At 41.6% G+C, this 18,435-nt stretch overlaps 1 protein-coding gene across 1 annotated transcript in view; it reads left to right on the top strand.

Moving 5' to 3' along the window:
- tmeff2a (transmembrane protein with EGF-like and two follistatin-like domains 2a) overlaps positions 1 to 18,435 on the top strand; it is an 83,888-nt gene that overhangs the window by 25,727 nt on the left and 39,726 nt on the right. Inside the window, exons 3-4 of the mRNA XM_070915171.1 lie at positions 8,515 to 8,644; positions 18,283 to 18,309. Coding sequence (XP_070771272.1) covers positions 8,515 to 8,644; positions 18,283 to 18,309 — 157 coding nt within the window. The remainder of the gene's footprint in view (positions 1 to 8,514; positions 8,645 to 18,282; positions 18,310 to 18,435) is intronic.

An 18,435-nucleotide genomic window follows, 5' to 3' on the forward strand; every position in this document is an offset into this window, starting at 1 on the left:
CCACAGTGAGTCCATTTGAGTTAAGGCCTTCTCAGAGAATAGCGCCTGCCAGATTGCCTACATGCGCAGCAGTCCCTTGTTAGCATGGCAGCACTTTAAATTTGCCAAACCGAGCCAGTCATATCATGAGGTTGTGATATTGTCTCTGTTGATACTTGTGCAGCTGCTGTCTAAATGTGATGCAACAAGGCAGGGAAATCTGTTGACCCTGTGTTTGAGGACAGTGTTAGTGTCCTTTCAAGAATATTAAGTGCCTGTAATCTCTTGTTGATAAGAATTATCAAATTATTTAAATCTTTAGATATTTTGTCATAACTGTAGCACCTGTACAGTGACATGTTGCCTCACTTCATCAGTCAAGAGCCTCTATGTAGAGAAGGACAAATACAGCAAAATAGCATAAGTGGCATAAAAATACCTCTATACTGAAATGTCAGGGTTATTATATTAATTGTTGTATCATATTCTAAAACTGTTATAGAGTTACATAGTCATAGTAACTCTTCATTCATTTATTATTTATGTATTAGTAATGTATTATATTTTTCATTGTGGTAAAATACACTGCACATACACACATATACTGTATGTATATATGTAGACATATACAGCGACCTTGTCTGAGTGTTTACCACCTGCAGGCACTTCATAAGTGGACATCAACATAGAAAGAATGGGCAGCTTATGAGTATATCAGTGGGGATTGCATTCCATAGGGGCAACATATGGACAGCTGAGAGTCAAATGTGTTTGGTTTCAACTGATGTTTTTGTTTCTGGTGTTTAATTAACCCCCTGTAGAATGTGTACTGAAGGGTAAAAGCCCTTAGGTATAGGTATCGATGCCACGGCTGTTATTTTTTGCCCGTGTTTATCATAGTCGTTGAGTTTCCCATAACTCTCTACTGAGCCAGTTCTCAATAAGTTGAGTTCATGTCCTGAGCCAAAGTATCAAATAATTTGTTGCTGAAATCATTTTATTTTTGATGGAATGATGGAATATGTTAAAGTCCACGGCAAAGTACTGGACAGTCTTTATACTCCCAACTGTGCCTGGAAATTTCACCCAGTAATGTACATATTGTAACCCTTTATGTAATGATCAGGTCTGGAGGCTTAGCCGCTCATCTTTATGTATCTGTGCACTGAACATTAGTGTAGTACAGCACCTGCTGTCTCGGTGGAACGCTTTGCAGATGCAGATTCTCCATAAGGGGCAGCTGTTATACAGGTGGCAAACTGTGCCTATAGGACAAGGAAGTAGAAGCAGCATTGCTACTGGCTTTACTCGTTTCAAGGTAGGCCCTGTTCATGCTAAGTGTGAGCCATTAAGATTCTGTTATTTAAGAAAAAAAATCAAAAGGTGGTACGTTAGGAAAACTGGACCAGTAGATGCAGTGTTCATTCCATCTGCTCTGTAAGTACGGGGGCTGCAGCTAGATGCCCTGTTACATCTCTCACATTAATTCTTCCAATGGAACAATCTATCTGCATTATAACTGTTAAATAAACAGACAAATGTTTGTAGTGGTGCTGCAGGCAGCGGCATCTGCTCACAGTTCACTGAGCTTCCTCTAAGGCAGCGAAACACCACATAAAAGCACACAACGCAGTGAGGGTCAACTATGACAATCAAGCCCAAGACAAAGAGAGTCGAGATTTCTGCTAATATTGTGGAGGTTGTCAGGTACATTGTGGTTGTATTCACAAGTGACGGTAAAATGAACAATGGGATTAAATGCCAGCTCGATCCAGTAACTGCAGTAATGCGTCAACAAACACATGACATGCAAAGTTACCTCATCTGAAATGTGGTTTCATTGACCATAAGGAGCCCCGGGGATCTTGAGGACTTTGGGAATCTGCTCCTCTACAATGACATACATTGCTTCAGGCATTTCAGGCACTTGGTAAAAGTGTCCCCCTGGGTGCCTCCCTTTTAGAGGTATTTAAAGTACAGTAACCTGGCATCAGACCCATGGGGCAGACCGAGGCCACACTGCAGGGACTCCCAACTGAGTGGGAAGCACTTTGGGTTCTCCCATAAGGAACTTTGTTGCCATTTTACGCCGGCAGATAGGGTGTCTTTGTAGATAAATGTATGATATGACTCAACCGGTCACCGAGAGTCCGGTTCTGTTCAATGTTTTTCTTTGCTGCTTTCCTGCTTGCTCATGGTGGGAACTGTTGGGTCTTATGAAGAGTACGTTCTAGACCTGCTCTTTTGAGATAACATTTGTTGTGATTTGGTGCTATATAAATAAAATTGAACTGAAACTGTTAATGGCCATTTGACACAGTTTGCAAAAATGCCACTAACTAACCCTTCTCAGTCATAACTCAAATCTGAACATACAGTCAGAAGAACTTCAGACCTTGCCTCCTAATCATCATGTTTGATAAGGTTTCTTCAGGATTAAAAGTAATCCAGTGATAGTTGTCTTTACATCCTTGGGTACACTGCAAACAGGAACTGCTAATAAATGTAAACAAATAAACGCTATAAAACAGGGCTCAAGGTGTAGCCCACAGTGTAACCCACTGAATCAAACCTTGTGCTTCTTTCCTGCATCGTCCAAAGCATTACTGGGAACTGTAGTTCCAAAACTTAGAACATGATTATGCCCTAAATCAGGGGTGTGTCCAGAGGGGTGGTACAGGCCCTAAAATGTGCAAGTGGATATCTCACTTCAGAATGACACCCCCCCTGCTGGGCTGCAGTCCACGCATACCTCAGTGTGACTTCTGTCTGCAGAATTTGCAAATATCTGACGAATTGTTTTTTGGAATGATGATCATTTTTGCATATGTGAAGATGGCAGGGTTTGGGTGGAGTGGCGCTCCATTGGACGGGCAGATGAGTCATTTGTTTTCTCACTTATTGATGCTGATATCCTGTCATGTTTGCTCTGGCTGCGTTTCGCAGAGCTCTACTCCTCAAATTGGCATGCTCCTTCCCTCCGCTACATAGCCACGCACTGATGCGTGGACTGGCCTTCACTTTGCATCTCTCCTCTCCTTTGTCTCATGTGGTTTCCTCTCATGTGCTTTCTGTTGTGCATGTCCCACCCTACCCCACATTGTTCCCCTCATTCCCGACATTGCTATCGTGCTGTCATCCTTCCGACCCCATCACTTACACTCTTTCACCTTTCAATCTCATCCTCTGTACCCCCTCTGCTCCTTCACCCTGCTGGCCTCCCTGCATCTCCCTTCCTCTATCTCTTACACCTCCCTTCCTCCCTCCTTTTCCTCACATCCTCCTCTTCATACCTGCTTTTTCACTCTGCATCCCTACTCCTCTGCCTCCCCTCCTCCTCCCACCACCTGTCTTTGTTCCACCCGTCAGCTGGCAGTTATGTCGGATGCTCGGTGAAGTCAGCATTGGGGGCTGCTATAGAGGCACGGAATGAATGATGATGGTTCTGCTTGTTTTGCAAGGTTGTTGTGTGTTGCGACCTGGTAAGGCGCAGATGCCTTTTTTTGTACAAAGTGCTCCAAACGTGGATGTGCCGGTTGCTTTGTGTGTGTGTCTGCACCGATCCCAGGCAGGTAGAGAGACAACAGGTCCTGGCTGCAGTCCCAAAGCTTAGTTTTTGTAACTCAGATGAAGAGAGATGTGGGTAGGCAGAACCACAGCAGCCCCTGCAGGAGGTTTGTGGAAACAAAATTTCTCGTCACAAGAGAACAGAATGGGTGGGAAGGGCCTTGAAATGGCATGAAAGAATAAAGAAAGAAGAATAGAAACTAGCTTAAATGCACACAAGATGCTGTAACTCTGAAGAACAGAAATGTGGGTGTGTAAGTATGAGCAAGTGCACTTCACCTGCATAGATACACATTCTCTTCCATATTTCCTGTCACTTCCCGCTCCAGTCACACACACACACACACACACACACACACACACACACACACACAGGATCATCGACACCTCTGCTGTCGCTGTGTTCTCAGTCGAGACGCCGCACGACTGTCCAGGTTTTGTCACAGCGGAGGTGTGGGGCAATGTCTGCGACTTTTGCAAAGCCTGAGCCAGCGGGCACAGAAGGCCGTGCCATATGGCCCCGGCCAATGGCCCCCACTACCCTGTCTGCAGAGAATAGTGGAGGATCAAATTGTGTCACCTTCTGTCTCATTCACCCCCTCCTTCAGAGTCCTTCCTTCAAATGGCTCTATCTTTCAAACGCATACGTCAGATTTATTTTGGCACTCTGTCTTTTTTCATTTACATTTAGCTGACAGTCATCTGGGCCAACTTACAGTAAAGTGCAACAGCTGACGAAGCTTATATTTGCAGACTGCCGACATCACACGCTGCTGGTTATCAAGTAAACTTGAGGATCAAAGCTGCAGCGCCCCGACAAAAGGCTATAACAAGAATGTCTTTGTCTCAATGTGGTCATGTGCTGTGTGAAGAAATGCGAGTCTGTTTGAAAGTTTGAAATCTGTAACCTCAGCTCGCTGTCTTCCTCACTGTCACCTCAAGAGAAGTCCCAGATGAATAAATAAGAACTTGGCAGATGAGTGTCAAGGTTTTTTTTTCTTCAACAAGACTGGTTGAAGATCAGTTGAAAGATCCAGTCAAGATGAAGACATGCAATGTTTTGTGTCTTGTCTGACTGTCTTATTTTATGTTTGGCAATCTATTTCCGCTCCAGACCTGTCTAAGTCACTCACTTCTGGTCCGCCTCACCTACAATACAAAATGGGGTACACTCAACATGCTTTAAGAGTCCTATAAGACCCAGGATCCTCCTTTATAGGGTTAGGGATGAGTATATCTTGCACACAGCTGCATCCTCCGTCTTGCGCTTCCTCTTAGGGAGACGCAGGTTTTAAATCACCCATCCTCTCCCTTTCTGCAGGGGAGAGAGCCAAATACCGGGGAAGATCAAGAGATGGGGTGGGGGAGTTTTCACGGAAAAGAAGACACTCTTAAAAGACACCCGCAGGGTTCTGCCGGGCAGCTTTCCCTTCCGTTGCATCACGCCTGGCATAAAGTGAGAGTCCCCAGGTTAAGAACAGCCTGAGCCAGATGGGAGAGAGTGTGAGTGTGAGGCGAGGGGGGGACAGAGGGGAAGGATAGAGGATGGCAAAAAAGCACGGGCCCTGCAGTAAGCTATTCCAAGCGCCTTTGTGCAGTTGCCATTTTTTCATTCTCTCCCGCTCCCCTTTGAGGGGATTTTCTATTCCTCTCCCTCTCTCTGTCTGTGTCCCCATTTCTTCTTCTCATTCTTTTTTATTTTTTATTTTATGATGTTCTCTTTTTTTTTTTTGCCTTGGTTTCTTCAGGCGCTGTGGTTCTTTTTTATCGTGCCAAGTTTGTTTAGCCAGGGCTCCATCTCTCTCGCTCTCTCTCTGCATCTCACTTCTGTATTTTTCTCTCCTTTCATTAGCCCTCAGTCCCCTTCTGTCTCACTCTCATCCATTTCCACTGACTTCTTCTCCCCCCTAAGCCCAATTTCGCTCATCAAGTTTGCCTCTCGTGTTCTGTACAGCCTCTTTCCTTCCTGCATCTCAATCCCTTTGATCAAGAGCCATTGTGCAGTTTCTCTTTCCCTTCTATACTCCACCTCCTCCTTTTGCTCCCCCCTGTGTGTTCTGCCGTCTTTTTCCCCTCAGCTGGTTAAAAACGGTGTTCACACTTGATCGTTACGATGCTCCTGGGCTCCTGAATCGATGGCGTTCTTATTTTTGTGCTTCTCCTTGCGGCCATCAGACGTTTGTGTGTCTGTGTCTCAGCTGACATCCACACCAGCTAAATTCTGAAAAATGTGAAAGCGATGTGTGTTTACACTACTGTTTTCAGGTCCCGTTCTTTAAGATCTCTGTCCACACTCAAACACCTGAAACGTAGGAAAGCTAATCTCTTAGAGGAGTTATGTTATATATAAATATATATATATATACTGTATATGAGTACAATGGGGCTGGGCAGAGATATAAACATAAGGACTGGGTCAAAGCACAGAGTTGAATTGTTGGTCATTATTTGGGGGAATGCAAATACAGTAAATGGCTGCCTGTTTTCCCTTAAGTCTTAATGCCAGTGTTATAGCTTTGCCATGTTAACAATGTGAACAGTAACTCCTGTGCTACTGTGAACAAAATGTCCTCTGATAAACAAGCATCAATACAGGTTATTGACACCTGTACTGTGTGATCGGCTATACTGGCATTTAAAATGAGAGCTCATAGAGTGGGTTAGAGGTGTGCATACGTTTTCCTCTTTACTGCTTCACAGCACCTGACTGTGTCACAGCAGGCTTACGCCATCGTTGTAACAAAGCTCTCTTGTTTTCTCATGTCCATGCTAAAATTTGCGGCAGAGATTTTCAAATGTCTTCAGAAACAAGCGCCTCACATTTCAGGCTTAGAGTGAGCCAAGGGCCAAAACGGAAATAAAAAAAGGATGCATTGTCAAATGTAGCTGGCTTAGTGTGGATGTAGAATCAGCGTGTTTCTACCATGTTGGAGTTGGAGTGTCATGTGCCTGTAAACATACACAGATTTGCATGTGTTAATGCCTCTCCATACTACGTCCTTTTTATGAGAGCCATGTAGAGTCTGCGAGGGCACAGACGGATGATTTGGCCCAGTGAGAACAAATTCCAGGTCAATCCATTAGAGACTTAAAGGGGAACAGAAGTGGAGACAAAGAGCCATGAGCTCCTTAGGCTTGTTCCTTTGGGGACTCTCAAGCAAGCCCCTTATCCTTGTGATGTCACACCCAGCAGGAACACATTTTCTCACATTGCCCATTTTTCAGCACTTTAAAATGCAATCAGGTTATGGGCTGTGACTACGGAGTGACAATTTCTCTGGACCCCTCTGATAGCCATTCATTCTTCGCAGGCAATAGAGGGGAATATTTCTCAATTGAATAATCACGTTTGTTATTCCTGTGGTGTAGCACTGGCGAATCAATATCAAATCAATTGAATATCTCTCCTCTACAGTCAAAAAAAAAAGAAAACTAAGACCCGGCGCGCTAGTGCCATCAGTCATCTGAAAAATCTAGAGTTGCTCCGAAGCCAACAAACCATGTGGGGAAATGAATGAGTAATGGTCTCCAGTGCCTTAGCAGCTATTTTGCTCAGTGCCCTTGAGCAAGTCACTTAACCTGCTGCTGCTCCAGCGGAGCAACAACAGAGGTGAGCAGCAGTAGATGGTGGCTGTTTTTTTGAAGATATATGCAGCATGAATATGACCCATTTTCTTTTGTTGCTAATTTTTTTTAAGTTTAACTGACTAAATAAGTAACAACAAAGTAAGAAGAGAAACAAATTAAGACTGAAAAACTGAAAAACAAATATTGCTAAATCCTGATTGGTGCATGGAAGTACATGACATCATCTTTTTCCAATTGAGCCCCCCCATTACGACAAGCACAGAGAAAGAAGTACAGAAATACCTCATGTGAAAAACCCACAGTAAGAAGGTGATTGAGAAAATATTTTGCTTTCAGGGCCTTTAAAATTGTGAAACGTTCAGTCTGTTTGTACTGTTGTACAGTGAGTCCTGGGCTTGCTTTGGTGACTCTAATTTTAGTTAACAACCTATTTAGCCATTAATATCTAGTTATAATCTAACCCATCAGGGACATTGCAAGGCTGGCAATTTCACACTGAGAAAATATGCTAAACATCTTATGTTATGTACAACAACAGAAAAACAAACACACATCAACCCTTGACACTTAGTCACACATTATTATTCTTTTATTAAATTGTGTGATGGAAGATGTTTTTTTATTTGGTAATATCCAATCTGGACCCAATATGGATTCCAACATGTTCAACTGAGGGCATTTTATTTTGTTCAAAGTTTGAATCGTACACAATTTTAACCCCCCTGAACCACCAAATTTGCACTGAAAGGACTAATGGGGTCATAAAGGAACAACAATCTTTCTTTCTATAATGTCATTTATTTCTGTTTTGTTTACCACCGCATATTCATACCCCAACATTTGACAAGCGTAGGTGGTAGGATTGCTCCAAATAAAGACAGGAAATGGAAGCTTTATGAATCCAAACAAAAAGACATTCTTATATCACCTACCTACTGGGGTTTTCAAAGGTTGAGTGTGTGTTTCAAGTAGTTGCACTTGTTGTTTATTTTCCTTTCCAAATGTACGTTTTATGCTTTTATTCATTATTCATTTGTGGATTGTATTTGTAGGTGAGAATATATCTCTTTTTCCATTTGAAAAGTCAACTCTGCGGAGAACAGAGAAATAGCAAAATACAATGACTAAGTCAGTTCTTCACATTTGTTTTCTAAAGTGGCTTTAATGAAATGGAGTTGACCCTTACCAATGCCTCACAGACAGCATGTGATTAAGTGCGTAGCAGTGTTAAGTAAGTACTTACCCTGTCAAGACAATGGCAAGAATCCTGAGTTTCATTTGAGGACACACTCTCATTGTTTGTTGTTTTTTTTTTTAGATGAACTTGATATGACGACGCCAGCTCATCTTCTTACCTGTTTTCTCCTCTCCTGTCTGCAGTGCAACAATGACTATGCCCCAGTGTGCGGCTCCAACAATCAGAATTACCAGAACGAGTGTTTCCTGCGCAGGGATGCCTGCAAGCAGCAGTCTGAAGTACTTATTATGTCAGAAGGTGCCTGTCCTGCTGGTATGTACATTTACATTATGGCACCTACACAGTTGTATACACAAATAAATACACTTGCACACACACACACACACACACACACACACACACACACACACAGAGGAGCGCTGATACCAACACACTCCTGCAGTACACACTGAACATTTCACTGAGCATTTCCTGCACGGTTGTCTGTAACCATGCAGACGATACAAAGCAAATGCAAAGCTAAGATGCTGGAAATGTGAACCTAATCCAATTGTAACGTTTTATATGCAGTGGTACAATTTTCAGGCTTAAACATTATATTCATCAATACATGCTTCCAGTGGATGGGATGCAGTAATTACAGACTGACGCATTACTTCAAAGGAATTACAAAAAACGCATGATGAAAAAATTGCTAGAAGGGACAGACTGATGTAATTTTCCCAACTTTAGTGTAATAAATACGACTCCAATGACAATGACAAGCATTCTCATTGAACAGGTGAAGATTTCATCATAGCAAACAATGTCCTCACAAGAAGCCGAAGACAGCATTTGGCCAACAGGCCTGTTGAGCAATGCAGAGAGTTAAACAAGTTCATTATACAGTTTGTTTAAATTTGCCATGTTAAACAGAAAGTAAAAGAAAGCTTGACAGCTATGACCTTTCGTGATGTAATTTTTAAATAAATGTCAAAAGGCATAAAATGTAAATACTTGCCAAATTGTCATAGGTAGTTACTGTAACATTGGTGCCAAGAGGCATGCTCAACAAAGCAGAAAATTGAATGACTGAATCACACATCATCTTGATGGCCATTTCCTTTTTTTCTGGATTGTGTAGACATTTTGTTTTCTTTTATCTTCTTCAAAGAGTACTTGAATTAATTCTGTAAGGGATCCAGTAAAGCTGCTTGCATTTTTTCATTTTCAAATAAATACTTATTGTATGACTAATCTCTAGAATACAAGAAAGAATATATTTAGAAATTATCTGCTCACCGCTTTGTATTCGCAAACAATGCATTCAATTTAATTACTCTCAGTGACACCTGACACTGAATATTTTAATGTCCACCTCACAGTTAAAAGATACATTTTTAGCTATGCTTGCAGCGGGGCTCTTGGGATGGCAATGTTGGACCGTCTGTCAGTCAGCCACTTAAGTAATTAAGTCCCGACTGAAGTATCTCGGTGATTCCCTGACTTCACCGTAAACCGTACAAAATTTTAAATTTTCCCAAACTAGACATTTCCAGCCTCAGACGTTCAGTTTTTAGTGCTAATTAGCAAACGTTACCATGCTAACACGCTAAATTGAGATACTGACAGTGGTGAACATCAGCATGTTAGCACTGTAAGCATGTTGCTATGCTGACGTTAGCATTTAGCATCTCCATATTTCGTTATCTTAAGCCATATCCAGTGCAAACATTCATTTGACTGCCGTTGTTGCACTTCATCCAAGTGAAGGAAGGAATGCAAATGCAATTACTGATGATGATGATTGCATGGAAATAGTCTCCTAAAGAAATATACATTTTTTTGTCATATCCAGTGAAATCTTTCAGATTATTGCGCCATCACTAACTGAATGAAATAATGTAAGTAGCTTTGGGTATATAATGAATGTGCAACATGGATCTGTTCAGTGTGCACAGAAATCAACAGGTGAAGTGTTGTGTTGACCTGTAAATCTATTGGGGGGCACACAGTATATGGTGGAAACTCTGGCACCCCTTAAATCCAGCGTCAGTGCAACATGTTTGTAGTAGAAATAGCTATTGACGTGGCTGATTCTCTTGAGTCTTGGTTAAATCTGGACACTCCTTGGTTCAAACTTGTAGCATCTATTTTTTTTGTTTAAAGAGACTATTGGCTAAATATGAATAAACTATGTTTTAAGTGCTGGCAATTGGCCATGGTAGAAGCAGGATAATACTTTTGCCAAAAAAAAAAAAAAATAGAGGCAAACCTGCATCAATGAGTAATTAGGTTCCCTCTTGTTTTTATCTTTTTATATTTTCAACAACTGCAGGCTTGTAGATTATCCCTAACATGTAGGGAATTTCCATTTACTTTGACGAACAAGTATATTGTTTCCTTTTCTACCCTTGCCACTGATGGCATCACCTGTTGTTTTCATCTTCCCATTGGCTGGAAAGAGAAAGCACGGCGTGTGATTATTTAACATAATTGGGAGTATACTGTTCGCTCATATAGTTTGGTGTTTAAATTGCTGAGCGGGCGTCGTCAGTCAGAAAAGGTCAGCCACTTCATTAGCCGTGTTGCGGAGACCATGTGCTGCTCAGAGTACGCAGTACTACATAGTTATTTAAGATTCTTGGTCATAAAAGGTTTAGTAACCTTTTGTTATATTCATTTACTCTATACAAATAAGATCCTCATTACTACATTTTCATCCCAATGACTGAGCATAAGCTGTGACTGTTTTATTTCACACCCATTTTTACCAATGTACAACGTTTGTTATCTTTAACACCCCGTTTCTTTGGTGTGCTCTTTTTGAAACTGACCACAGTGACTTAAACGACTAATCTAATCTAATGAAACATATGTTGCCTGTGTTCATTGTACTATCAGTCCAAGAAATTTCTATACACAAAAGCAGGCTGTGATTTTTTTCCCCCTCTGGTTTTTATTTCATTAGAACATGTGTAATTAGGTTTGGCCTATGTAATGTGTTCAATGCTATGATGACAAATCCAATGAGCATATACTTCAGAACAAGCATTCCCTGACGCCCACAAAGGAATTCTTTCTGAATCTACCAATTAGTGAGTCACGTTCTGAATAATATGCTTAGTTGTGAATGAGTGAATCTACTGGCAAGGTGATGTTGGCTGTTTTGGAGGCATATGTGAATCACTGCTTATTGCTGGCTTGAGTTGAGCAGTCGCTGACTCAGTGACAGGCAGCCGGCAGAAGTCCAAATGGGCACGGCGCAGCAGAGGGAACATGTGGGGTTTGAGGTGGAAATGTTACTGCAGTAACAGCAGTGGTGTCTGTGTGCCAGTAGGCAGGGCTGAGCACAGTCACATGAATTGCTCAGCCAGTTCTCTAAATTGCTTGTTTGTGGGTTGTGTGTGAGGTCCTTTTCAAGACATGTGATAGTGCAAGCCAGTGTGTGCGATATGACTTTGTGTATCTTTTGAAAGAGAACGGGATAAAGAAGTATTTGTGAGAGCCCAATGCAGAGTTCAAACAAGGACGTTTTTGTGGTGCAGTCTTGTGACAAACACACCATGACAGTGCTTCTATATGCTCTATTCACTGTCTCATGTTACATTTAGATGTAGACTTTATCCAGAGCACAGCCACAATAAACAACTATACTTCCCTCTCTCGCTGCCAATGTTCTATTCAGGGAAGTCTGATTTATTACCGAATGTGAGTTGCTCGGTGCACGGTGAAAATGTCACTTCATTCTAACGAAATAGCCGTAAATAACGTTCACTAACGCAACGCTAACTTGCTAACTTACCATTAGATGAGTCGACTACCCGTACAGCTACTGTAGCTAACGTTATGTGGCGCTCAACACGTTCATAAAGTTGTTTTTAGTATGATTGTTTTGACCATGCGTTAGCTTGGTGGCTGGCATGAGCCGCTCAACACAATATCACATAGGACTAGTCGCTTTTAGATGTTACATATTATACCTTTAAATCCAATATGAATGCAGCAGTGCCCCAGAGACAAAAAATAATAATTAAAGACTATTTCAACTAATTAAAAGACACAATGTAAGTGTGCTGCTGTACCTCTTTAATAACATTGATGTGATTGACCGACTACCTAGGGATATGGAGCTGTTAAGAGCAAACTACACAGAGAAATGAAGGTATAAACCCCCCCTGCATTCAGGTTTATCTCCTGGTCAAAGGCTGGTGCTGTGTCCTAACTCCAATCCACTGATTATATGAGTTATACTATACACATTGTCTTAGTATACTACTCGCAGTGAACAACACATTAAAAAATCATGCCCTCGCAGCACGACTGCTGGCTTGGCTTTATCACACATAGACAGGTGTTCTGCCACCACGAGCCTCCAGAACAACTTCAGTGCTCCTTGTCACAGACTCTCTGAGCTCTACTGGAGGGATGAACCGCATTCTTTCATTTGATGTCTCGATGATGGTGGTGTCGCTCGGAAATCTGCTATAGGTGTAAAATAAAAAATACATTGAACCTTTTCTCCGTTAGATACAGTTTTCATTGAAGTACATGTCATACCGACAAGCTATTATGACATAAAGTGAAAGTCAAGTTTTTAAGTTGAATTCTATTTTAAGCACCACAGCAATAAAATAACTTTTTTTTTTTTTAACTAGTGCTATCTTATATAGATTTTGTAAATTAAGAGGAAGTATAATTGTTAATTGACACACTGAGTGATTTGTTCCAAATGCAGTTCATTTAAAGTGGCGAAATCTATGATGTCATTAAGATATTTAACAGAAGAGTTACAAATGCTTGCTTTTCATTTGGAGGTTAAACACATGAGATTGCTGTGTGGGAGCTTTCTTACATAACCAAGTGTTAAACACAAACCTTTCATGTGGAAAAGTAGGCCAGGCAGTTACTTCTGAAGTGTTTCCTCTCTGCTCTCCTCACCACTTAGCCATTTAGTTGATACTCTCAGCTAAGCTAACTTAAAGTGAGTGCAGCTGTGGAAAACGTTGGAATATCTCGATTAGCAGCGATACATTTATTAATAGTAAAGAACGCAAGTGTCAGAACTACTTTACCCAAGCTGTACATGTACTGCCACAAAACCTTCTCTCTCTCTCGTTCCTTCCCTCCCTGTCCCCCTTTACATTCCCATCTTCCAAAATCCCATTAGCGGCAACAGTACACAATGTAATGGATATATGTCAGCTCGCCGGTGCCAACTTGTTTCCCTTGCCGGGGTCAGAAATGGTAGCTTTAGATGTAGTGTTCATAGTGCAGCTCTGGCTCTCCAGTCATGTTAGTGGATCAGTGTCAAAAGGCAGGGGGTCCTGCATTGTTCACTTTAAGAAAACAGTCTCACCACAACGTCCATTTGGTAGCTGTTCTGGGACTTTTGATCATATCACATGATCTTCATCTGTATGTGGAATTTACATAGGTGCCGTGGAATTGTAGGTAGAATTTCAGGGTTGTTTTTTTGTTGTTGTTTTTTTTTTAGCACTTTAAGGACTTTTATCTAAGTCTGACTTAAATCTGCATTAATTGGTTTTCGTGGCCAGCATAACAAGCTGTAAACAACAATGGCTTATTATTACTTTATTCCGAACACGTTTGACGCTGTCTCTTTAGCTGCTAAATGCTCCACTGTGTTCACCAGCTTGGTCTCTAACTGTGTCTGTTTGCCGTTTGGTGTTGGGCAGGTAGGGTACAGTGGGTTTTTAGAGCTTTTTCCCTGAAAGTTGCTGGTTATTCATCTTCCTTATTTGACTCTTGTTACATTACCAGTCTTTTCTTGGGCTTACTGAACATGACGGCCCTGCAGGACCCTCCTCGATGTTTACCAAACCAAAGAGCCACCTGACAGCACAGTTTATGTGTTCTCATTAACCCTCTTGGATGCTGCTGAGGCCAAGAGGCCAGACGTTAGAGTCTGCTGTCATTCCAAACAGTAAACAGGAGGCCTGCTGAGGTGCCAGTTTCATGCTAAGTGACGGTGCTGAGGCATAGACAAATATGATTTCATAGTAGCCGTAGCCTTCTATGTTTTTGTCCCCAAGGAAAAGCGTCTTGTAATGGCTTCTGTAGAAAAGTGTGCGCATCATGCACAATGTTATATCACAGAGGTTTAGATTTGTGACATCCTACAAAGTGGGGTATTTTAGCCCATTATTGACTTTTTCAATCCAACGTCTGTCAGATGGAGAAGCAAATTTACACTTCCTTTATTCCAATTCACTCCAGTCTTTACTATCTTCATGTCATCAACAGATAAGGAAGTTGTGATTTAGAAGTCGATATCAGGAAGAGCTCTCTGCGGTACAAAGCCAGTAAAAGCTGATTATCACAGGATGGTACCACTTTCCTATCATATCAAGTGCTAGCCCGGCCCACTGAGGAGCGTTAGCTTAGCGAAGTGAAACAAACTAAGCAGTCTATTTTCCCCAAAGGAGAGCTTTAAGCTAAGGCAAACGCTAACATAGCATTTTCCAACTCAGTTCACAAAGTGAGCAGTGTGACTTCCAGGAAGTCATTAAATGGGAAGGTGGGAGACGGTTTAATTGACACATTGTTAAAATGTTGATGACATGTTTAATCACCATTTTGTTGCTGTGAAATCCCTGAGCGCTGACAGATGACAGGAGCCATATGTTTGGCTGATGATTTAAGAAGCACACTCTGGGTTATCAGTAGACCAGGAGTTCAATGAGAACAGTAGCATTACAGTACAGGAGAAGTCATCAATACACCACTAACTCTCTGTGTACAAAAAATATCTGTCTCATCAGTGCTAATGAGTTGCAAATTCTATCTAAATTCAAAGTATGTTAAGTAATGATAATCTAATACATTATTGATCTGATTTTCCTCCAAGGAGGTCAGAGGTTAAGATGAGCAACAGAGCAGCACCCCAGAGGGGATTCAATGTCTTTCTCAAGGACTAGACTAGAACGTCACTGTTGGATGATTCTGCAGAATCCTTTGATTACATCCAAATGTGTGCTTCCTGTAAGATCTGAGCATGGCAAATATGGTACCGTTAAGATTAGGAGAAGACCAAATATGAACGTTAATTGCAGGTCACCACCACCTCCACACCCGTACTTTCCGCCTCGGTAAATAAATGGCACATCATCCAATATGCACATCATTCCTGGGAACACTGGGCTGGTTGGGGCTTTTACTTCACTTCAAAGACCCAGCTCACTTCTGACCTTATAATTTTGGATCTTTGTTCCATCTAGAAAGCTAAGATAGATCCTGGGATCCACTAAGGTCAGTAGATTAAAAACCCATGTTTCCTACTATGTTGAAAATGTTCCTATCAAGTTATGCTTTCATCATTTCAAAGGTGCCCCAGACAGAAGCCCTTAAAGCTGATTTTTTGCAGAATTCGAATTCAGAATTGAAATTCATCATTTGTTCATGCCAACATCACAAAATGTGAGGAAATAATCTGCCTTTTGTTGCTGTTGGAAATATTGCACATGCGTCGTGTTTGCGAGAGAGTGTCTGCAGCCATATCTTCTACTGAAGCCTAATTTTCAAGCCTTATTTTCAGTAGAAGGTGGAAAGTTAATGTGCAAACAGGTAGCGATGTGTGTGTGTCTGTCCAATACTGTCCAGCCTGTGGTGTAAGCAGCACAGTAGGGTTAATAATGATTCCCTTAGAAGTGTCCTCTCTCTCCTTCTACGTGTTCTCTCCTCTTCTAATCATTCGCTCCAAAACGGACAAAAAAATCAGCTATTGTCAATGAGGTAACCATTTTTTTTCCCTCTTGGCACCTCTCCTCTGCTCTCTCACTCAGTCTTCAGAGTCTCTCACAAAATAAAATTGTGTGGTATCTCCTCTTTGTGACCCTTCATTTGGCAGACAAGCGAGCAGAAAAGTAAGCTTGTGCCTATCTCCCTGGCCATTTTGTTCTATTTTCCAATGCCAGCCTTTCTCTCCTCAAACCTCTGCCCTTGTACAGATACTAAAGGTTTTTATTGATCTCCCATGAACCCCTTCTGACTTCAGCCTGATCCTTCAAGCTAAGCCTTTTCATGAAACACTGCACATTTAGTGTCCCACATGTTCCAAGGTCACTGGAAGTCTGCAGATTTAAAGGGAGGTGAGACAGAGGAAGGCAGTTTTTGTGGAGGATGTGCATGGAGATTTTTTTCCAATATTAAAGGAGCAGTGTGGAGTTTCTATTTACATTCAGTGTCACTGAACAAAACGCATTGTGTGTATCCTTCAACCCCAACCAAGATCAACCCCTTACTCTTCCATTCATTATGTAATTATGTATAATTACACCTTACCTCTGCTTTCTTTCACTCAAGAAGGAGTTGAGATATTTACCTACATTACACACAGTAAATAAAGCAATAATATACAAAAATATCACCATTATACCAAATGCAATAAAACATACAAACACATATGATATGCAAACAATAAAACAGACTTGATTGAAATAATCAATTCATTTGCAGATACATACTGCAAAGAAACTTAAACGACTTATTTTTTTTATTTATATTGTAGGTCTGTTTTTAAAATGACCTACTTTTTTACTAGATTCTTGAAATATGAAGTATGACAGACTATTCCATTGAGATGTGGCTGTATGCATAACTGTTTATTTCTGTTTGTTAGCGTCGGTCTTTGAATTGAGGCAACTGTGACCTCTCCTCACCTGCCTTGGCTGTTAATTGTGGATACTTCCAGAAAACAATATTTTTGAATACAAATAAGGTGGTTGTTTTACAGCTTAGACAAAATGTCGTGGTTGTTAAAATAAATAAGGTTCGGTGGAAAGTTTGCTAAATGATTTGAAAACATGGTGTCTGTGAACCTTTTTCTCAATTTGTAGTAACATGTAGATCAGCTGATTCAACACGCAAGTGCGAGTTCATTGAGAAGCATTTATTCTACCCACAGGCTTTTTTTTTTTTTTTTTTACAATACAGTTAGCCCCAACTGCACTATTAAAGGGACTGGATTATTCTATGAAAAAAATCAGTCAAACAGAAGAAAAAAATATTTTTTCCTAAAATTAGAATTTCAAATTTGCCAGTAATATAATCATACTTTTCATTTTCACTTTCCCCATTGGCACAACTGACCGTCTGCTGCTCTGACCTCAACGCATCATCACACTGGAGACACGTTACCCCGTCAGTAATGTATTTTATTGAACCAAAGCTTATGCCATTAAAGTATCAGGACAGCTTGCTGGTCAGACTTCATGTGTTTTGAGGCTGTGATGGCCCTAATACTCCAGTTAGTGTGTGCACCACTTCTTATAACCCCCCCCCCCACACACACACACACACACACACACACACACACACACTCACATGGGTATTCGTGTGGAGCAGAGCTATTATCCCCCCTTTAGTCCTCTGAGGCCCTGCGTCTGGTCTCTGGCCGGGGCATTTTAACAGATCGCTTTATGTTGCAGCTCAAGTTACACGGTGCCTGTTCTTCGAAGTGCACATCGATATCCCTTCCACATCCATGCTGTTAAACAATTCAGTGAGCTCACTGTGTTTGAGGGAGCTTTACACGGATTCAGTGGGAAAGCCATGGAGAAGGAGTCGCTGACATGCAAACACATTGACAACTGGAAATGGAGGTTATACCACAGAAAGGTCCACAGTTGGAGGCGTTATCATCAGCGTACTGCTGCTGAATGGGGACGGTGCACCTCCGGGCGTCCTCGCTAGCATCTCCTTTCTGTTTCCCTCTTTTTTAGATCGGACTCTCAGTATCAGTCTCTGCGCCATCTTTAGAGAAATCCCGGCTCGCTCAAACACACCCACGAGCATGCAGAGTGTCTTACTCTTCACACGCATCCACTCAGGCAGATACTCACATTGGCCAAGACACACACTCTTACATATGCAGACACACACCCGCTTATTCAGCTTATGTCTGGCTGTGTGAGCCTCTGGTTAATAACTGTGTTTGTTCTCCTCTGCAGATGCTGGCTCAGGATCAGGAGACGATGGTAAGATTACTCACCTCCTCCTCTTCCTCCTCCTCTGTTCTAACTCCACATGCGCTGCTTTTTAATATGTTTTTCTGTGCTCATTGTCTTCCTCCACCAAAACTAGGTTTGCAACACAGCAGCATA

The sequence above is a fragment of the Enoplosus armatus genome, chromosome 11, assembly GCF_043641665.1.
Source record: "Enoplosus armatus isolate fEnoArm2 chromosome 11, fEnoArm2.hap1, whole genome shotgun sequence".
Taxonomy (NCBI): domain Eukaryota; kingdom Metazoa; phylum Chordata; class Actinopteri; order Centrarchiformes; family Enoplosidae; genus Enoplosus; species Enoplosus armatus.